General features: G+C 42.2%; 1 protein-coding gene and 1 pseudogene across 7 annotated transcripts in view; one reads left to right on the forward strand and one right to left on the reverse strand.

The window, feature by feature from the left end:
- Positions 1-23,296, reverse strand: part of ARHGEF9 (Cdc42 guanine nucleotide exchange factor 9) — a 202,132-nt gene that overhangs the window by 159,514 nt on the left and 19,322 nt on the right. Inside the window, exon 1 of one of the 7 annotated variants that reach the window (XM_045470628.1) lies at positions 15,039-15,905. The exons of 4 other annotated variants lie outside the window; for them this stretch is intronic. Coding sequence is in view for 2 of the 3 variants with exons in the window: in XM_045470626.1 (XP_045326582.1) it covers positions 15,032-15,040 (9 nt within the window). In the remaining variant the exon portion in view is untranslated. Of the gene's footprint in view, positions 1-15,027; positions 15,906-23,296 lie in introns of those variants that run through there. 2 more of the 7 variants (XM_045470626.1, XM_045470625.1) reach the window with 2 other exon arrangements.
- LOC123594051 lies at positions 2,219-2,709 on the forward strand (annotated as a pseudogene).

Raw genomic sequence — 23,296 nt, forward strand, 5'->3', positions numbered from 1 at the left:
TTGGTTATTGAATAACCACTATCTTATCCTTCAAGAGTTGGCAAAATACTCCACAGACTAAGGCCCTCAAACATTATATTCTTAGATACATTTCTACCTAAACCCTTATGCAGGTCAGCCACACAAAGCTTCTGTACCCAGGAAGCTATGATGAGGTGGGGGTTGATCAAGTGCCTTCAGGGACCCTTCTCTGAAGTAGCTTAAATCGGCAGCACAATTCCCTATCACAACAGTTTAGCATCTTCTCCAACGCTGCACTGCTTCCAACATGCAGGATACCAGTAGGACTTAAACTGCTGTAGAAGGGATGAAAGATCAGTGAATGTGCCTCTCATGGGCAAGCAGGATACTTTTGGTGAAGGCCAGGCCCCAGATAGCCCCCCTTCCTTGTTCTGTGTCAGAAACAAATCAAGTTTTTAAATTATGTTAACTTAAGCTGCCATGGGCAGCTTTCTTTAGCACCGGATTTCTGGCTGGTAGCTTGGAACTACATATAGAAAGAACACTAAACAGAGTCTGAAGGCATGGATCCACCACTGCCTAATTATATAGCCTCAGGCTGGTCTCTCCCTCCACTGTGCTTCAGTATCCACATCTGTAAAATGGAGACAATACTGGCCTTAAAGGAAGGATAGGGGAAAGGAGTGAGAACTAAAATGAAAACAAGCTCCTGAATTACCTCTAAACTACCTGTAATAATGACCTGGATGAACTCTTAAGAATCCAAACAGCAGTAAAACATGTTCAACATTTTATGAGACACATTTCACATCCTTTGCCATGATGAATTCTTGTACCCAACAATCCTGAGATTTATAGTTAAGCCCACTTTACAGATCAAAAAACTGAGGCTTGGAAGACCTTTGGCCACAATGTATAATGGCAAGAAGAAATCTGAACTTGAGCCTATGTAGTCTAGTTCCTGACCCATCCCCTTCAACAAAGCAGGTGAAATGGTCCTGAGCACAAAATGGAATAAGGCACTCTCTTGGGGTCAGCATTCCAGGTTGCTTCCTCTGGCAGATGGCAAGTATAGGTCTGACTTTGCTTTTCCTAGATTAGGAAGAAGTCCTTGCTCCTGATGTCCTCCACTTTTCCTTGCTGCCTAGGGTTCTGAGGAGGCAAAACTGTATAATGTTGCAACCTGTTTTCTGAGAAAGGATTGACCTAGCACTGAAAAAAATCTGTAAGGTTGAGGGTGACCCCAGTATGACTTTGATCAACCTGACACCATGAGGTTTCCTCTCCCTGACCCCCTTTTCTTTCTATGGCTACTGTGATAGGAGTCAGGCCTGGTTGTTGATGGGCATTGAAAGTAGCTTAGGGATGGAAGTATAGATTCATGGGTGAAGAATTAGTACGTCTGCAAAGCATTTTCTCAACTTTTAGTCTGAGTTCTTGCCAGCATTTGAGGGATATACTGGCTATTTTGCCTACAGACCAAAGAAGACCCAGACAGAGGAGGGAACCCCGACTGAGGTACACCCTAAGTTTCAAAACAGTGACTGGAATTCATGTTTCTTGATCTCAAATGCAAAGTTGAGAAACAAGCATAGGCCTGTCATAGTCAAGAGTATCCCACTCAGGGTAAGGTTGCTGCTGCAGGGCAGACCTGGCACACTCTAGCTACCTGTCTCTCTGCTTAATACCTTCAATCAACACTGAGTCTAGGGTTCTCTCCTTCCAGCTCCAGCCTTTGGTTACTAAAGGCCAGAAAGGCCTCCCTAGGACATCCCGACCTGATTTCCAGGTTGAGAAATTCTAAAAATAGCAGGTCCTCATTAGTGGGGCCAGATGGCTCAAGCTGTTGTGCCTAGGGGCAGGGTTGTGGTCATTAAGAATGTGGCTATTGAAGTGGCCTGAGGTGATCTCTAAAAATGGTTCCTATTCACTTGACCCAGAAAATCCTACAAAATCATGCAAAGCAAGAGGTTCAAATCTTCATGGTTACTTCAAGAACACACATGAGGGGCACCTGGGTGGCTCAGTCGGTTAGGCGGCCGACTTCAGCTCGGGTCATGATCTCGGGGTCTTCGAGTTGGAGCCCCGCGTCGGGCTCTGTGCTGATAGCTCAGAGCCTGGAGCCTGTTTCAGATTCTGTGTCTCCCTCTCTCTGACCCTCCCCCGTTCATGCTCTGTCTCTCTCTGTCTCAAAAAAAAAAAAAATAAAATAAATAAACGTTAAAAAAAAAAAACACACACACACACACACACACATGAAACTGCCCAGGCCATCAAGAGTATGCATATGTGAAATGCCACTAAGTATGTGAACGATGTCACTTTGCAGAAGCAATGTGTGCCATTCCATTGCTACAATGGTGAAGTAGGTAAGTGTGTCCAGGCCAAATAGTGCAATGGGACACAGGGCCAGTGGCCCAAAAAGAGTGCTGAATCTTTACTTCACATGCTGAAAACTGCAGACAGTAATGCTGAACTTAAGGGTTTAGATGCAGATTCTCTGGTCATTGAACACACCCAGGTGAACAACGTCCCCAAGATGCAGCATAGAATTTACAGGGCTCACAGTTGGACTAACCCATAAATGAGGTCTCCCTGCCACATCGAGATTATCCTTACTGAAAAAGAGCAGATTGTTCCTAAACCAGAAGAGGAGGTTGCACAGAAGAAAAAGATATCCCAGGAGAAACTGAAGAAACAAAAAGTTATAGCCCAGGAGTAAATTCTGAATAAAATGCAAATAAAAGTTTTTTAAAAAGGAGAAGAAAATGGCTGTTCTCTCTACCCACCACTGACCCAGAAGAGGCTGGGTCTTACACATCCTGCTACTTCTCCTCACATCCTCCCACCTACAATTTAGATATACTTGTTGGGGTCCAAGTTGTTACTTCGTTCCCAAGAAAAATGAACTGTAATATTCAGTTACTTTAGGTTGTCTAGGACGTTCTTTCACAATCATATCGTTCCATAATTGTTTGGAAGTGATCGGTGGATGGAGGAGCAGGTTCAAGCTTTCTGCGCTGATTAGTGCCAATTTATCTTCTCCATTCTTCTCCATCTGCCTATTAACACAACATCTGAGGGCTCAGTTGCAAATTTTGTTTGCATTGAAGAGACTGCTATAACACATGCCATCTTGAGTACCCATTTTTATCCTTGAGCTCACTGCCTTCTGAAGTCTGATTTCAGGGATAAAGGAAGGGAGGGCCAGAGCAAACTGATAAAGGCCCACCAGGTGGGGCCAGCACTGGGATGTGCCCACTTGGAAAGCTGGGACAACTAGTTGGTTCTAAGGGTAGCATGTGTTCTGGATCAGAGTGTGCCCCATAGGGGTGTATGGGGCATGTGAGTGTGCCCCATAGGTGTGTTAAAATGTATCTCATCGGGGGAGGGTGATTCATGCAGGCAAGTTCTTAAAAGTATGTATTTTAGGGATAGAAGTGTATTTTCTGGGGGTAGGAGTATATCTGAACATGCATTTCAGTGTGCCCTATGTGTATTTGGGTGTGCAGTCATACCTTATATGCATGCACATGTGTCCACACATACAAATTTGCATAAGCATGCATCATATGTGCCTTCATGTGTATACCCTGCCCGTACAGAGTAAGTCCAAATGTGAGTGTACCTCATGATAAACTGAATGTGTGTGTTCCAAGTGTGTCAATGTGAAAGTGTACTCCACACTTGTATCCCATGTGTATCCCAAATATACCTCACAAAAAGAAAACCTCCAAACTGAACATGAAAGGCAAAAGAATCTAGGGCTACCCTTCATGCATCCCTGGATGATATAATATTTGAGTGGACATACCATAAGTCAAAATAGATGTATCTGAAATGTCAATCAGTAGTTCAATACCAACCTAGCCAGAATTATCTAGTGGCATCTGCCTGGTTTTATCTGCTATTGACTTTTATAACAAGACCTTGATAGAAACAAAGTGCAGAAGGCATCTTTAGAACAATATCATTGCCAAAGGCCACTTGGTTGGTTGGTTGGTGAATTGATAACAGTTAACTCTACATTCTAAGCTCTTCCTTGCACACCACTGCTTTTAAGAAGCAGCACTGATCTGAGTCAATCAGAGCAATTCTATGAGTCAATTTCCTTAGCCCTAAAATGGGGAATAATCCTGGCCTTGCTCACCTCATAGGGTTGTGGAGAAAAGGCCAATGTGGCCAATGTGGCCAATGTGTGTATAGAAAACTATACAATAGTCCTTATCTTCTAGCTCTGCCCTCCAAGCAATGAGAATTTTCCAAACAAAATGATACAGACAAAGGTGAAGAGTGTTGATTTGTTCTAAGTAGGTCATTTGTTAGGAGCCTGCAGTTTCTAACACAACTCTTAATTGTATCATGAAAACCCAGTAATGCTCATCACAAATCCTAGCCAAGGACCTGGGGGCCAAGAATTGATTTTTAATTGCCAGGTGCCTCGATGGTTCTGGCTTGATGGACTTAAGAAGGCACTAAATAAAAACACAATTAATTCTGGCTTTCTGCCAAGCTCCTCTTAGCTTTGCAGGAGACAGGGAGAAAGCTAGTCTGCTATTCATAGCAATATGTATGTGGCTGGGTGGGGGAGATGGAACTGAGGGTAAGTAAAAGAAAGCCTCCTATAGAAAAAAAATCCAGCTTTCCACCAAGGACCCAAGACATGGGCCAAGTCACAGAACTTTTATACTTTTAATGGAGAGAAGTAAAAGAGTCCTTCATGCTGTGACTGAGAAATAAGGCACAAAGACAATGGTATTTGTTCAAGGTCACCCAGTGACTGAGTTCATATTTGCAGCCCCTCTTAAGTCATGTGTATGTCTTTCATGAACAAAACCTTTACAAAGGGCCTACTGAGTGTCACTTCCCTCCATTGTAACAGTTGCACTGAGATTTCTGCCTCAGAGAGTTCTCAGGGATTTACACCCCAATTAACAGAAAAGAAAACGAATTCAGAGAGGCTAAGTACCTTGCCCAAGGTCACAGAACTAAAAAATGACAGATTACTAGTTCAGTGACCATTTGCTTCCCATCACACTACACAGGTTTCCTTCACCATCTGTGAAAATCAAAAGCAGCTTGCAAGCCACAGGTCCAGGAACTCACATCCTTGCTAGGCAATGTTCTAGTTCCAGTACTACTACAAACATACTGTGCTTCCTTGAGTGAGTCCTTTCTCTTTCTAAGCCTTCTAAGCCTAGTTTTCCAGCTTCCACAATGAATTAGATTCAGAATAGCTGTAATACCCCTTTTCTATAAGATACAGCCATCTGGAATGACTTTAAATTGCACTATAACTTCCAGAGCTTGAGCCCAGATCAGATGTTATATGACAATGACTCTTTGAGTCTCATTTTTCTCCTCTGTAAAATGATATTTCCTGTCCTTACTACTTCACAGGACTACAGAAAATATCAAGTGAGATAATTTGTAAAATCCCTGAAAAGTGTAAGACAGTGTTGATTCTTGACAATCAAGAATCAAGCAAGCATTACTATTCCCAGTTGCCTTTCTCTAAATCCAAGTACAGAAAGTGTCTATGTGCATTTTGTCCAATAAATCTTCCTGAGTCCTCCTGTGCAGTTCAACCTTGATTCTTAAGACAAGCAGTTCATCTGGTTGCAAGGTCTAAGGGAAATTAATAAATCCCTCCACTCCCTTTGGGCCCTAACCACAAAACAGTCTCATAGTTCTGCCTTTGTTCTGAGCCCCCTGCCCACTATACTAGGTCTACCACAGCCTCTCCTAGGGTCACCTGGCTCCCCACTGCCTGCCTCTTTCCCAATGTCAAAGCAGCCACTACTGCCCAGACCTCCTGCCAACCAGCAGGGTTCACAGAGGGAGGAGGAAGGAAGAGAGTGGGCAGAGGAGAGGCTGTGGGAGGTACAGCTAAAAGTAGCTGCTGTCTTTAGGCACCACATTCTGAGGGGGTGGGGGTGGGCACTTAGCACATTCTTCCTGCAGCCAGCTGGGCATGGAGGTGCATGGCTCCCCCTTCTCTAATGAAGGCAGGCAGGCAGAGAGTTCAGAGCTTCCAGAACCATTCCCAGAGCTGGTTATGGTTATGGTATGCAGTGCTGGCCTCTTCTGGACCCTGAGGGTGGATGTTTGCACAGCACAAAGCTTCATCCAGGGCTCCCTCCCTCAGGAGAACTAATGTAGTCTGCATTGCAGGAGATTCTATGATTCCCTGTCCCTCACCTCACTGCCTGGCACCCCAAGGACTACTGACAGGCCTGCTCCCCTCCAGGAGATTACATAATACTACTGCTCTCCCAGTTTCTCTATCAACTTGCTTTCTCCAGCCAAACTTGAGAGTGCATTCAGGTCTCTGATCTAGCCAAAGGAGCACTGAGCCAGCACCCTATAGCAGAGGTAGCAGGTTATGGAACATAAAGTCCTGATTTGAGGACTCAGGATCCCAGGCCCATCATTGAAACCTTGGACAAGTCCCTTTTCCCTTCAGTGCCTTAGTTTTCTCACTTGTAAAATAGGAATTCATGCTATAGATCTCCAAGGTATTCTTATCTCTGTCCCTTTGTGATTCTCTGTGAATCCTGCCCACTTAAGTGAAAGAATTACCTCCCCTACCTAAGTTTGTCCTATCTTCTAAGCAGTCTGTCTGAGCTGGGCAGAGCCATTCCCACTGTCCTAATCCCAATTCCCCTAATAAGTAAGGTCTACTCTGGCAAGATTCTAGACTCTGTTTTCCACCTCTGTCCTAGGCCCATTTCAACCAAACTAGTTCTGCTTTTTCCTGTTCTATATAGAAGCTTCTGGCTCAGATTTCATTTGAAAATATGGTTCTTCTATTGAATTCACTCTTCATTTTAATGACATGGGAACTGAGACCTAGTGGGGAATGGCCTTTATCCCCTGGTGGGAAAGTGGCAGCAAGGTAGGAACAGAGCCATGTCTTGCTTCCAGGGGTCCCAAGACAATTTACAGTGTTTTTATTTCCTACTGAAGGTATGCCTTCCATATAGTGTCTCTGCTATGCATGCACAACTTTCCTTCTTCTCTGCTACCAACTCTTGACTTTGATGCTCAAAGACCAAATGGCCAATTCTTGCCAAGGGAAACTAGCACAGAAGAATGATAAGGGCAAGAAAGAACTGACCTCAAACACACCCTTAATGTTTCCTTTTCCTCCAGGTTGCCCCTTCACCCCTTTCTTCTAAGTTTCCTCATGAGTTTTGCTCTATGTCAGTGGAACCCCTTCAATTCTGAGTCATGACCACATTCTGACTACAGAGCCCACCATGCAGGACACACTGGAAGAACTACAGGATATAGCGTTGAGAGGCCTGGTTTCTAGGTCAGGAACTACCACTTCCTGAACTGTGTGTCCTTGAGTGAGTCACTTAATCTCTCTATGCCTCAGTTTCCTCAACTACTTCCAGGTTTTAAAAGGAGCCAATGACAATGAGAAAGAATGAAATATGGCCTTTTATATCAACATGGATGGAACTGAAGAGTGTTATGCTAAGTGAAATAAGTCATACAGAGAAAGACAGATACCATATGTTTTCACTCTTATGTGGATCCTGAGAAACTTAACAGAAAACCATGGGGGAGGGGAAGGGAAAAAAAAGTTAGAGAAGGAGGGAGCCAAACCATAAGAGGCTCTTAAAAACTGAGAATAAACTGAGGGTTGATGGGGGGTGAGAGGGAGGGTAAAGTGGGTGATGGGCATTGAGGAAGGCACCTGTTGGGATGAGCACTGGGTGTTGTATGGAAACCAATCTGACAATAAATTTCATATTAAAAAATAAAAGGAGCCAATGAAATAACTAGAGAACTTTTTCAAAATTCTTATTAACAGTAGTAGTATTAACTAAATAAATGGCTACTTAAAATACCACAGGAAGGGGCTCTGGGCTGTCAAAGTAGCCACGACCTTTCCTACTTTCCCAGACAGACCTACGAGGCTGATATTTTATCTATAAGAGGCAATTCTCAATTATCCATGCAACATGTCTTTTTAAAGACTGCTAAATCTCAAACTGGAATCTTTCTGCCACTCAGTTCACTGTTGGGCTCTCTTCCCTGCTGGCAGCCACTGTGTGCTCAATGAATACAAGCTTTTAGAAGAAACCTAAGCCAAATATAATTAGGAAAGCAGATCTATTACCCCCACCCCAAATCACCCTATGTATTCCAAATCTGCTAAAAGGGATCTTTTGGATTACCTGCTGGTTTTGAATAATAATATCCTTAATCATTTTGATCATTTTTATTAATCACAAAGTAAGCACACATCATTAGACAGAAGAAATCTTTCAAGCTATCTAATCCTCCTATCCTATCTTGCAGATGAGGAATCCAAATTTCAGAGGGGAGAAGTAATTTACCCAAGGTCACACAGCAAAGGAACAGAATCTTCCCTACTATTACAGCAAATGCACAAGGACTCTTTTTTCCTAAAGGGTTCAAACCATCTCACAGCTGGTAATTTTAAATCCAAATAGGTCTCCAGACTACTCACTCTCTAGGGTTGAGTCCTTTTTAGAGTGGGCACAAGCCCCTCAAATTCATCAAGGCCCCCACAATCCTAGAATAAAATCTCACCATCTGTGAAGCCTGCCTATTCATGTGTGCAATAAGCTAGATTCAGGCTGAGCTGACATTTCCTTTTAACATAGCAGTCATTCTCATCCCTGGCTGAACATTACTGTTACCTCAAGGAGCTTTTAAAAAAATATTGATGCCATGGCCACCAGATCTCCAGAGATTCTGGGAATTGTTGTTAGTCTTGTTAACTTCCAAGGTGATTCCAATGTGTGTCTAGGGCTGAGAACCACTGGTTAATAAAACAATTCAGCCAACCAAGGCAAACATGCACAAAGATGTTCCCAAACTTTCTCAAAACCAAATATATTGTTTTAAAGCTACATCTATGATGCCCTGCTTTTCCAAGAAGGGGAAAAGAAAAGTGATGGTACACAAAATCTACAGTTGTGGCACTGGCCCTCAGCAAATCCTGGACCTAGTTAAGAAATATATAGTTTATGGGTACTGAAAGAAAATAGGGAATTCTGGAGCCTGCAATAGGATTTACCAGGATTAAGATGCCAAGTGACTCATACTCCTTTCTCTGATGAGGTCATTGGCTTGGTAGATGATTGATAGAAACCTAGAATACATCTTGATGTCTACAAAGCATACAAATCTATCATGACACGTTATCCTCATTAACATGTTGGTAAGATAAATGAGGGTAGAGCCCAATGGATTCTGCACTGGTTGACAAGATATATACAAAAGTTAATGGGCTGTAATTCCAAGAAGGGGCTCTGGTGAGATTACCTCCATCATATTGAACATTTCTTTGAATCAACAATTTGGGTAATACTTATTCAATTTCCAAATGATGCAATGATAAAATAAACTGTTAATCTATTTCATGACATAAAGAAAAAAAATTTAAACCCCTCCCCAAAAGCAAGAATAGACCAACCAAGGGAAATAAAGTTTAACTGATGCAATGTTAGAAGAGACCGCTAATTTGTTGCACAGTATAAAGAAAAAATTTTTAAACCCATAAAAAGCTAGAATGGACTAACCAAACAAAATAAAATTTAATGAATTTGGTTCAAAAAAGCCTCAAAGAACCAATTTCACAACAGAGTAGGAGACTGGACTAGACAGCAAAGCATTTGAGCTTACAATCCCAAAAGGTAGTACAATGGTTCCTAACGCTGGCTACACATTTGAATTACCTTAGGGAGCCTTAAATTTGAAATTTAGAGGGAAAAAAAAGCTGTCAAGGACCTATCCAATTAAATTAGAATCTCTCAGAGTGGGGACCTGGCATGGATATTTAGGAACTCCCCAACTGATCTGAATGTTCAGGGAGGGTTGAGAACCAGTAGAATGCTACATTATTAGATATTTCACAGATAGATCAAAGTCCCTTTGTACTTCATCCTCATCAAGTGGCATCTGGACTAGCATAATCAGTTCTGAGCAGCACAGCTTAAAAGAAATATACAAAAATAAGAGTACTTCGAAAGGAAGGACAATTGTATGAAAACGGCAGTTCCTTAAAAACATTTTGTATTTTAGTCTTCACCAATTCACACTGCCTTTCTCCTTAAAGATCCCAAATATTAAGTTTTCACAAGACTAAAGGAAACCCTTTGATGTATATTCAAGATAAAAAGTCAGTATTTTACTTAATAAGGAATTCTGTGCAAAATTGCTGTAAAAATTAAAGGTACGAAAAAGTACTAAAAATGTAAGCCAGCAAACTTGAGGAAGCTAATATGACTTCAGGAATGACTCACACACCTCCCTCTTTGCCTGACTTCATTCAGCTTCACACTAGCTGGAAATGATCAACTCCAACTCTCCCCACTCTCCATTTGAAAGGCAGACCCACGTCCATCTCACCAATGTCTCTGACCTTTACTTACCTCATCTGTAACACAGGGAAAAACAATCATCTCTACCCACTTCATAATGCTGATGTGATGCACAAAATTAGAAAATATGTAAAATTACTTTGTCAACTCCATAGGCCCATGAACTGACAGGAGGTCACTAGTAACTGTCATTACCGGACTGTATCCCAAGTCTTCTCTATCTTCTAGGCCTTTACCCCTTAATAGTTTTTCTTTGGTGCCAGGGCAAAGCACAGTTAACTAAATACTCTTGAGAGTTAGACCCACCTAATGACAGGAGACACTCTAGGCAGATATCAGAAGAGCTAAGCTTTGATCAAGGATTCTTAGAAAATCAGAGCCTCAGTTGGACTTAGAAGAAGTTGCAGAGTTACAAATAAGAGCTAGAGAATATAAGATTCCCCACCTCTATCCCACTTCTTGAGGCAAAGCTAATGTGGGGCTGGATCCAGATGCTTTGTGTGAGATCTTCTGAGAAGGTGGTTATTTTGGAAGAATAGGTTCAAGTCCCAATCATGTGTTCATCCAGAAAAAACACTCCATAGGCCAAAGGGAGCAGAGGCCAAGATAACAGACAAAGCTGGAAGGACATGCTTTAGCACCATCATTGCAACTGTGAGACTGTGCCCTCTAGTCAGAGCCAAGTGCTCTCAATCTGGGCCTCACCACAGGGCAGAAGAGTACCTCACTCACAGGTTCACGGGAATCTCTCAGCTCCCTAAACACTTAATCACCACACAAGTGAATGAGAAAATCAGCCAAGGCCCAAGACCTGTTCACCAGCCCCACAATCAAAATGGTCTTCCTATTTGCCCAGCCTTCCATTTAGAAACTATTCAGAGACCAACAACCTAGAAACAAAACTCCCCAAACTCCACATTAGAGCCAGATTGGGCATTTTCCTAAGCCACAGACAAAATTGGGGCATACTACACAAATAGATGCTACAGGTTCTGGCAGGGGCTGTCTCAATGGGGGAAAGGCACTGCTCAGTTTGTTCCTACCACACTATCCCTCCACCTCCTCCCTGAATCAGCCAAAAGTCAGAGTGGAAAAAAATATTTTTCAGGGCCTACAGACTTCCTTGCACTGAAAGCTGGGCTGTGAAATGACTCAGTTAATCTTAAGAAGGCATTTGGAAGAAAGGAGAAAGGAATTTGAACCCAGGAGCTTTCCAATAAACAGTCCCCATGGCTAAAAGTCGGCTAGGCTCTGTATGCCTTCTGTGGACGTGTTTTCTAGGCATTTGCAGGCAATGGGGATCTTGTTCTTTTTTTGTCCATTTCCCCAAAAGCATCTCTCTAAGTCTTGCTGGGCTCCAGCTCCCATTTTCTAGAGGCCTTTGTGCCTGGACCTTTAAAGGGTGGGCTCTGGAGCTCAGCAGGAACTGAGTAATGCAGGAGGTTGCTAGGATACTGGTAAAGGGCTGTTCCAGAATCCCCTGGTGGGGAGCTGGAGGGGAAAATTTCTGAGCTAGAATTTTGTGCATCCTAAGAGCAAAATCCTATCCTCTACCCAATGCAGTCAGAGAGGAAGAAAGGGAACTAGAAACTTAGTTGGGAAAAGATGGGATAAATCAGAGAGGAAAAGCCCTCTTCTCTTCCATCTCCCCTTCCACAGTAGGAATGGGGGCAGAGTAGATGAGGCTATATCAGAGGGGAGAGTAAATGGAGAAGGGAGAAGATGAAGAGACAGAAGAGGGAGGGAAAAAAAGTAAAAATGCAGAGGGTTCCGCTCTTCTGGGCTGCATTTTTCATATTCTCCCACTCTTCTCTTTTTGCATATCCTCACAAGTCTGAAGGAGAAATGCCAAACCTTTAGGATTCACACAAGTAAAAAGCCACACTGCCAACTTTGGTTCTCTACTTCCCAAACTCCCTTTTAGCTGCTCTTGGGTGGCCTGCCATCTGGCTAGCAACATCCCCTTACTTGCCTAGAGATAAGTTAATTTGAAAAATGCTTACCCATTTTGTCAACTAAATTACTGATGGAAATACCCCTTTAGCCTGAGGGGTTGTGAAGTAGCAGGAGAAGTGGTAGGGGAAATACCCATCCAGTCTGGCACCAGTCAAATCTTTACAGGCCCTAGCACAAGGAGCCCATTCAGAACTGTGGAACACTCAATGCATGCCCTGCTGTTCTTCCTCATTCCTAGAACAACCAACCCCCAGCAACATTCAAGAGTGTACATCCTCTCCCCTACACACACACACACACACACACACACACACACACACACACAGAATGGTGTGCATACACACCATAAACATACTGTCACACACCCTACACACATACATTCCCAAAGGTTCTCTGCCAAGGGTCTGTCAGGCACTCAGAGGTGAAAGTTGTGGCATTTCATAACACTATTTTGTCACAAACCTGGCTCAAAGACTAGACTTACAGAACTCTTCTCACCTTAAAGGGGGGGGGGAAGCAAAAAGCATTCCATTGCTGTAATCCAGTTTTCTTCCCACACAGCTAGGTAAAAAATCTCTTAGGTAAAACTTAAGTTTCACCAGATACCAGCAATAAGGTATTTCCTCCCTCCACCCCATCACCCATTGCTTAACATTTCATTTTTCTTTCCACTTGTCTTTCCAGTTGATCGTCCTCTGATTTCAAGTGCATATGGGCACCCAAAATCACAAAACGCAATAACTTGGAGGTTACCTAATCCAACCATCCTCAAAAGCCAATGTTACAGGGAACCCCAAACACATTGAGAAGGAAAAAAAATTCCCAAGGTCAAATAACTGCTCAACAGACAGAACTCAAGTCTGTAGCTGCCCAGCCTGGAGATTTCCCTGTCCAATGTGTCTCAAAACAAAGTGTCCAGCCAAAATATAAGCTTACTTTAGATAATACCACTAGAACTAAGGATGTGTGTGTGGTGGTGGCGGGGGGGGGGGGGGGGGAGGGGGTGGTGACGCTCACAAGATTCTCTTTGCAAAGAAACAAGTTCAGGTCAATCCAGACCCCCCCCCCAAAAAAAGGGACCGAAAAGTAAATAATAAGAATTAATACCACCAAACTTCCCAGATCATGCTTATACTATGGTACCAACAGAATTAAAAACAAACAAAAACAAAAAACCCTTTTACCCAAATCAAGCCAAGAGCACACCCTGAGGCTCAAAACCTCTTCGGACGAAATTAAATAACACTTTCTGGGTTCTGAGGTCAGGGCAATTTCGAGAGCCCCCTTCCCAGCCCCTTTCCCTTCATAGTCATTTCCAAAAATATTGAACAACAGGATATGGAACCTGACAGCACAATGGCAGCAGTTCCGTACATCACACAGGAGTAGTCGCCCACATGGGTTCAGGGGGAACATGCATGTATACTGTATGTGCCCTGATTCATTTCTACATGGGCCAGAAATGGCACTATTTCAAGTCAGGTAAGCACAGAATGAGGACTACCTGCCAATCAGTGGGTGGAAGTGGAGAGAAAATAAATATGCACATTGGCATCACAGACCATTTTTTCCTGGCTTTTCCAAAGGTGTTCTTAGTGGAAAGAGAAACATAAAATAATAACAATAGCAATAATAACTACAATCACCACCATCTGACAGAAATGCAAATATATGTCAAAATTGAATGTTACTTGTAGTTCATGCCTTCCCCAGCTCTCATCCCATTCCATCCAGACTTTTTTGGAGGGGGAGGGTGCTCAAAACTCTCAATTTAGCATGATATATACTTTCATTTTGTTATGGAAATCTTTCCATTAGCGAGACCTCTGATCTTAAAGAACAAGGAAGCAAACAAAAACCATCACTTTCTCATTAGCACTAGCAAGTTCTATTTAAAATGTAGTTCAAGAACATCATGTAAATGAGAATATCCAAAAGAGGCATATACAAATACCATTATTCCCAGGGTGGTTAAAGAGCTGGCTTTTGTTGTTTTTCAGAGGACACGCAGAAAAAAATCCACAAACTCAAATCCAATGGTACAATCTTCTCTGGGAAAAGGAAGCTAAACAGCTCTTATCAAGGTCTTCTCTTGCCAATTCATAAAGATCAGAGAAGGCTCTTATGTCTCAGTCCATGATTCCAAAGAAATTGACATTAAATGTTTTAATAAATGCTTTAAAGGTGGATTCTTTCCAGACTGTAAACTGTGATCCCTGAACAGCAAATTGAGAGTCAAATGACACAGTCACCAACTGCCAGCTCACTGCACCCCACCGCATCACTTCTCAAATTCTCACTTCTCATTAGAAACTAAAGAATCATTTTCCTTAAATTCATTCCTTGTATCGATTTTTTTTCCCTCTAAACATCCAGCACAGGGCTGTCTTTCCTTAAGATGTCAAAAATCCATCACACTCTTCCCACACCCCCCTTTCTCCACAAACAAACCCAAATTCACTCCTGATGGCAGGAGAAAATTTTTGACTAAAATTCCCTGATGGAATTTAAAGGTAGTTTTCAAGAAAATGAGTTGACAAGACACCACAAACAGCAAAGCCACTGTTTAAGGACGCAGATCTTGTTCCGTGAACGTCACATAGATGGAGAATGCACACACACATGCACACTCAAATAGAATGCATTTCTTTATCAACAATTTTACTCAAGCAATAAGCAACTACATTCACAGGCATATTTAAAAGACAAGACATGACAAAAGATTTAGGGAGAGATAATATACCAACGTCATACATATCACAGCGAGGCCATGTTGAAGCTCAAAACGTTTTCCCCCCTGAGTAAGAAAGCTTGCTCTTTCTCTCCCTTCCTTTCCCTGTCACTGTCTGTCTCTGTCTCTGTCTCTCTCTCTCTCTTTTTTTTTTCTCGGTGGTTCTCGGGATGAAATCAAAGCGAGAGTTCGCCACAGCTCAGGAGGCTGGACTCCATTCAGCGCGTTCCCAGGAAAAACATGAGTATGACATTGACAAGCAGGAGGACTACAATCACGGCAAAAACAACTACAGTTTGCACATCCAGGGTCATGGTGCAATGCAGAACACTGTAGTGTTCCAAGTGGGGGGCCGGCAGATTGGGAGATGTCAGTCTCTGTTCTGTCAGACTGTCCATACAGCCACCATGCTAAAAAGGAGAGGAGGAAGTCGGATGGTTGGGGATGGGCTGGGTCTGGCGCCCGAGTTTGGTATGGGGTGGGGGGGGATGGGGACAGGGGAGATGGCTTTCCCCCTTCTCAGGATTGGGCTGATCTTTCCTCCCTAGCTGAGAAATCTTAGCTCACGCTGAAGTCGGCAGAGTCCAGCATTCTCTCTCAGGCGCCAAGGAAGAGGCAAAATCCTGGCTTTCAAAGGGAAATGCGGAAGGAACCAGTGTGAGGTTCTCAGGTGCCTGATCGGTCTGTCCGGGCGTGCGTCTCCACCTGCTCGGCTATAAGTCAGTCTCAGTCTCCCCCTACTCCCTCTGTAACGCTCGCTTTCCTAGCTTGCTCGCTTTTCTAGCCAGGTTGCTCGCTCTCTCCGCGGGGTTCCCGGTTGCCAGCCTCTCATTTAAAACCTGCCTTGCTGGTTCTCTCCCTCTCCTCTCCCCACCCCCCCCCAGGCCGTAGGCGGCCTTTTTATTCACCTAGCTACTGTGGGCGCCTGCGTGAGGCACGACCCGTGCTGCTGACAGTCCCGCGGGCCAATAGCAGGTGCTACAGCCTCGCGTTTACTCGCTGGGTTGGGCGGGACTTAAGCTGGCGTGCTAGCGGCGGTAGCCAATCGGCAGGCCCAAGCCCCCGGACTAGCTAGAGCCAAAGGCTGCGGGTTCTGGTGTGGGGGTGGGGAGCTTGTTGGGGGTGCGTTGAGGGGTATGTAGGGAGGGGGAATGGAGGGAGCACAGGAAAGTGGGAGGAAGGGAGAAGGCATGGAAGGGAGAAAGGGAAAGAGGAATAAGGGGAGGATTATGGGAAGCAGGGGGAAAAGAGAAGGAAAGAGGAGGGAGAAAATATAGAGGATAAGATGAAGAAAGAAAGGTGATGGAAAGTAAGGGAGGAAAGGTTGAAGAAGAAAAAGAAATGAAAAAAAAAAAGCATAGGTGGGGAGGAGGCATGCCTTGGCAGTCACGTTTTTTTGGATTCTGGGCCAAGAAGAAAGCAAAGGTGTCTTTGGCCACTGTTTAAGTATTTATAGACAACTCGTTTTTTTTTTATTATTTTTTAATGTTTATTTATTTTTGAGAGAGACAGAGACAGAATGTGAGTGGGTTAGGGGCAGAGAGAGAGGGAGACACAGAATCCGAAGCAGGCTCCAGGCTCTGAGCTGTCAGCACAGAGCCCGACAGAGGGCTCGAACTAACGGACTATTATTTCATGACCTGAGCCGAAGTCGGACGCTCAACAGGCTGAGCCACCCAGGCGCCCCTATAGACAACTCTTAATTAGCTGTGCACATTAAAAAAATCAGTGCTGTGGATAGAACCACAAGGACACACTACAAATACACACTGCCATCCCTCCATTTACAGGTCAATTTCCTTTCCTGTTTATGGTTTCTTTAGACTATGACTGTTTGCAGCTAAGTACTGTGAAGGGAAGCCAACTTTGCAGTGGAAAAGCTTCTACAAAATTTGAAATGTACTTGTAATCACTGTGCTCCTGCTCTGTGTTCCTGACCCTATATCTAGAACTAGGGGAAAAGCACTCGATAGAGACAGAAAGGTTTCAGATTTACTCCCAGCCCAAATTCAGCCTTACTTTATGACTTTTGGGCCACTTCTTTCCCCTCTCTTGGCCTCCATCTCACTTCTGTCACATGAGGACTTAGACCTATCAGAAAGTTCAGTGACACCTCTGGACCCTCACCTCAGAAAAATACATGCAATTTCAGCAGGCTCCTGGGCCCTCAAGAACCCAGGACTCCTTTATACAGATCTCTGAAGGCCCTTCTTCCTCTTTCATTCAAAAACTATAAAAGTGAATAGATAGATATTGGTGGAGGGGGCAGGAACTAGATTAAACAGGAATAGAAATTAAATTCTGGAACTCCTAGAATACTATAGACTCTAAGAGGAATGAGTATTGCTATCTATTCTTTATAAATTGTTGAGGCTAGAACAACCACCTATCTTAACTAGATGACTGGAAATTCTGAATGAATGCCGGCTATAAACAAAATGGCCCTTAGCCTGCAAGATCGAATAAAAAGAAGTCCCCACTTCAAAGGTTTTGGCTTATAATATCACCTATGAATGATTCATGCCTAAACAAACAACACAAAACCGTGAATCAGATCAAGCTTCTAGATCCAATTACCAATTTATAGAACACACAGAAGACAGAAAAAACATATTAAACTATAATGTGGAGGTACACATTAAAAAAAATATAGGACCAACAACCTGAAATTTTAGCAAATAAATAGGAAGAAAAAAGTATGACTCAAGTGAAACGTGTGTTCTGATTTATGTGCATACACACATATTTGTGACATTTATGACACAATTGGAAATTTGAACAGGCTGGATACTTGATGATATTAGGAATCACTATTAGTTACTTAGATGTGATAATGATAATGTGGCAAAGTTTAACAAAATGGAGGCAATAGGAGTAATCTTTGTGACCTTGAATTTGGCAATGTTTTCTTAGATATGACATGAAAAACACAAGCAACAACACAATAGATACATTGGACTTCATCAACATTAAAAACTTCTGTGCTTCAAAGGATACTATCAAGAGTATGAAAAGACAACCCACAGAATGAAAGAAAATATTTGGAAATTATATATCTGATTAGAGACTTTTACCTAGAATATATAAAGAGATCTTACAAGTCAATGATAAAAAGAATAACCAACTTAAAAAAAACTAGCCAAGGTTCTGAATAACATTTTCCCAAAGAAATAGTCAATAAGCACATGGAAAGATGCTCAACATATTAGCTACCAGGAGAATTCAAGTCAAATGCAGGAAGTGCAAATGCAGGATATTTACTACAGCATTATTTGTAGAAAGATACCACTTTACATCCACTAGAATGGCTACAATAAAAAAAGCTACATAATAACATAATTCAGGAAGATATGGAGAAATCAGAACCTTTATAACACTGCTGGTGAAAATGTAAAATGATGAAGCCACTTTGGAAAACAGACTGGTCAGTCCTCAAAAAGTTAAACATAGGGTTATCATTTGACCCAGTAATTCCACTTCTATGTATATATCTAAAAGAAATGAAAAAAAATGTCCACACAAAATCTGGTACATGAATGTTCATAATTGCATTATTCACAATAGCCAAAAGATGGAAAAAACTCAAATAAATGTCTGTCAAGGTGAATGGATAAACAAAAGTGGTATAGCCATACGATGGAATATTATTCAGCCGTAAAAAGGGATGGAATACTATTACTGTAACAACATAAATGAACTTTGAAAATATTATGCTAAGTGAAAATGCCAGAAACAAAAGGCTTTTGTATGAATCCACTTATATGAAATGTTCATATAATTGTGGTTTAATGAAGCTTTTGTTTCACTTATATATAAATATAAATGTGCTAGATTGTGATGTAAAATTTATTTCTTGTAGGAGGTAATGCCAAAATAGTTTTTAAACTATTAGCCACTCTGCTATATTATGTTGAGACAGATACTAGTGATCAGAACAGTACCATAATGTAAGCAACCAGAATCTTTCTCCTTGCTTTTTTTTTTTAAAGTTTTTATTTGAATTCTAGTTAGTTAACATACAATGTAATATTAGTTTCAGGTGTATAGTATAGCGATTCAACACTTCTATACAACACCTGGTGCTCATCACAACAAATGCACTCCTTAATCCCCATAACCAATTTAACCTGTCCCCCCTCACCTCCCTTCTGGTGACCATCAATTTATTCTCTATAGTTAAGAGTCTGTTTCTTGGTTTGCCTCTCTTTTTGTTCCCCTTTGTTCAGTTGTTTCATTAAATTTCACATATGAGTGAAATCATACAATATTTGTCTTTCTCTGACTTATTTTGCTTAGCATTATACTCTCTAACTCCACCCCTGTCATTGCAAATGGCAATATTTCCTTCTTTTTTATGGCTGGGTAATATTCCAGTGTGTGTGTGTGTGTGTGTGTGTGTGTGTGTGTGTGTGTGTGTGTACCACCTCTTCTTTATCCACTCATCAGTTGATGGACACTTGGACTGTTTCCATAATTTCACTATTATAGATAATGCTGCTATAAACATTGGGGTCCATGTATCCCTTTGAAGTAGTATTTTTGTATTCTTTGGTTACATACCTAGTGATGCAGTGCTGGATCACAAGGTAGTTCTATTTTTACCTTTTTGAGGAATCTCAAAACTGTTTTCCATATTGGCTGCACCAGTTTGCATTCCTACCAACAGTGCAAGAGGGTTCCTCTTTCTCCACATCCTTGCCAAGACCTATTTTTTCTTGTTCTCCTTGACTTTGAAAGTGCAATCATATCCTACCTCCACTTCATTTTCTACTACCCTTCAATCCCTGTAGCCTGTCTTTCACTCTAATCATTTCATAGGAAACTAGAACTTCTTGTGAATGTAAACAAATGACCAACCTGTTACTAAATGGCATGGCCAATTTTCCATTTTTATTTCCCCTGACTTCTCCCCCTCTTGATTTCATTGATGCCTTCCTCCTTCCTGAAATGCAACCTTTGCTTTGGGGACACTATCCACATGATCTGTCTGGTTATACAGTCTTTACTTCATGCCTGGGTTCTTCATTCATTGATTAAGGCCATGATTTCTCAGGGTTTTCTAATCTCATTCCACTTTTCTTCTCATTCCACACTTGCACTGAATGGTGGACCCATCTCCCAAAGCTTGAACTACCACCTACATTACACACTGATGCACCTCTTTTTAAAAAAGTTACTAGACACGAGGGGGAACAAAACCGTTGCTGGCCTGGAGCTTACAACTCTCTGCTGATGACTCCCAGGTAGTTCTCTTGAATTCCAGAGATGAATTTCCAACTGCCTTCTGGATATCTCCTCCCAAATATCTCACAAGTATGTCAAACTTAATAAATCTAAAATTGAAACCATCTTCCCCCATCCCTGCCAGCTTCCTCCTTCCCCTGAGTTCCCTGTCTTGTAAGAATTCCTCCTTGCCAAAAACCTGTGAGATATACATAAGTCTTGCCTGTCACTCATCTTGCTTCCAGCCAACCAACCAGTCTTCCAAGTCCTGGTGAGTCTTTCCCTCTTTAATATCTCTTGTGTCCTTCCTCTGTTTCCCTGCTGCCAGTACCTTTAATCAGTGCCTCACCATCTCTGATTCTATTACTATCCATTACTTGGTTTCTTGTGCTGCTCTCTTCCCAATTCAGCCTCTACTCTCCTGTCCAAATTATCTCTCTCAAAAGCAGAACAGCTCTTATCAATCCGATGGTGGATACTATAGATTGGGTGCTCAGGATCCATGTCATCCTCTTTCTAGCCTGCCTTCCTATATTGCTGAAAAGCTCAAAACCAAAAACCTACCATAGCTTGTCATTTCTCAGGCTCCTTTTCATCCAGTGTTCTGGATGTGATTTATTTCTGGTAATCATATGCACATGCACAATATTTGGAAGGAGGTAATGACGCAGAAGCCATATTTCTGCTGCTTCTATTGGCAAACACAGTGATGGAGATTTTAGGGTTTTCTGCAGCCATGTTACTTTTCCATAGACCCCAGTGTTTGGTTACTAGCTTTGTATATTTAGGGAGCCAGATTTTTTTTTTGCCACTGAGGATCTGGAAAGCATAATGATACTCTAGTCAATAGTTAAGGCAATGGCAGATTCTTGATTCTTGGACTTCAGATAAAGTGGAGTGTTTCCAAAGCCCCTGATGCCTCACCTTCCTGCTTGTAGCACAGAAAATAGCTCCCCTTGTATTCTGAGAGTTATTCCTGGAAGCCCAGCCTAAAGGTCGCCCCTCCAGCCTTTCCACCAATTTTGGAAGCACATCATTTTCTGTATTAGGGCTCTTTCTACTGAGAATAGCTAGAGTGATTTAATTTCTGTAGCTGAACCCTGACTCATGTAACTTCTCTGCTTAAAGGCTTTCCATAACTCCGTACTGCCTTTAAGTTAAATTCTGTATTATGCCATACAGTTCCTTGCCAGTCTGGTGTCCTTTGGTCTTTCTAACCTCAACTTTCACCAATGCCCTCTCATTCTCCATCCTCCAGCTGAACAGAACCTACTATAGTTCTCATAATCATCAGGTTCTCTTGCCTCAAGAACTATGCAAATGTTGCTACCCTTCCCCAGCTCCCACCTCAAAACTCAGTTCACATGCCACCTCCTCCAGAAGGCTTTCTCTTATGTTCTCCCTCAAAATTATTCTGGATCATATTCTTCTCCTATAAGGCCCCGTGTTTGCCCCTCGTGGAATACTTATTAAACTGTATTGTATTTTTTTTCTTGTTTGTATCCTGCACTGGATTGTGGAACTAAGAGGGCAGAGACCATGCCTGTCTTGTTCACTGCTTTCTCTCCCATGCCCAGCACAGTGCCTAACACTTAGAAAGTGCTTATTAAACATTTGCTGAATGTATGAATGTTTTCTTCATCCACTTCTTTCCACTCATAGAATCATATCTTCCAACCACAGAAGGCAATACTTCATAATACTTCAGAGAAAATCTAGTCTGAACACTTATGTCCTAGGTTAGGAAACTGAGGCTCAGAGAATGGAAGTGACATGGCCAGGATTATATAGCTAATTGCTGGCAAGGCAGAAACCAAAACCCTTGTCTCTTGAGTCCCAAACGTACTTTTGAGAGATTTCAGACTCTGGAGTATGACATTTGATCCCAGCTCCATCCATGGCAGTTAGTGTTCTGAGTGAAGTGATTGCCTGACTCTGCTCACAATTTCAAAAAATAATCGAGTCCCCCATATTTCAAGTAGTAGTACTCCCACTCCATAGCCAACCTTTCTGATGACAAATATCAAGAAATCAGAGAATTTTTGGTATAGCAAAACCCCTCTTCCATCCTTCATTCCCTTCTGCAATATTCCTACCAAATAGTTATCCAGTCTCAACTCTAACACCCACAACAATGGAGAGGTTCTTCTCTCCTAAGACAACCCAATCATCTCTGGAACAATCTCAGTTAATAGAAAGTTCTTCCATCTCTTTGAGCCAGATGTTATCACCACTTCTACCACAGCCACTGCTGAGGAGCTAACCACTCCATGAGATGGTTTGGAATATAAATGCTCCAGGGAGGCACCTGGCTGGCTTAGTCAGTAGAGCATATGACCCTTGATCTCAGGGTCATGAGTCCAAGCCCTACATTGGGTGTGATGCCTACTTAAAAAAAATTCTGCAAATCCTGGAATATAAACACTCCCAAGCTCACACTAAAATTACTATAAGCACCCAGTATATTTCTTAGGAACTGAAGACCACTCATTAGATAATAATAAACACTTATAAAGTGCTAACTCAGCACCAGGCAAGGTTCTAAGCTCTTTACATATATTATCTCTTATTCCTCACAACCACCTGATGAGATAGATACTATTACTGTCCTTATTTTACATATGATGGAACTGAGGCATGGTGGTTAAATAACTTTCCCAAAGTCACATGGCTAGTCAGTAGTGGAGCCCAGATTTGACTCTAGAGCCTATCCTCTTACACACTGTGCTATATAAGTGCTACTAAGTAACACATGTCCCATCTCCCAACAGCATCTGACAAGATGTCTCTTGGGTCACAGGAATAAAATGTTTCAATGTTCTGAACTGAGTTCTAGTGGCCTACCTCCCAGGCAAGATATTTAAATCTTAAATCTTTGCTTTCTCTTAGGGAAAAGCCAATGCCTAGTTGTCTTTTGCCTCTTATGGTTCAAACAACTCCCAAAGTTACACTTCTTCCAGGAAGTACAACCAAGGAAAGTTCCACATTTTATTCTGACACCCACTGCTACTCATTTATTGCCATTCTGCCCCCACCCCAGCCACCTAATAATCCCCAA

The sequence above is a fragment of the Leopardus geoffroyi genome, chromosome X (genome assembly GCF_018350155.1).
Source record: "Leopardus geoffroyi isolate Oge1 chromosome X, O.geoffroyi_Oge1_pat1.0, whole genome shotgun sequence".
NCBI lineage: Eukaryota > Metazoa > Chordata > Mammalia > Carnivora > Felidae > Leopardus > Leopardus geoffroyi.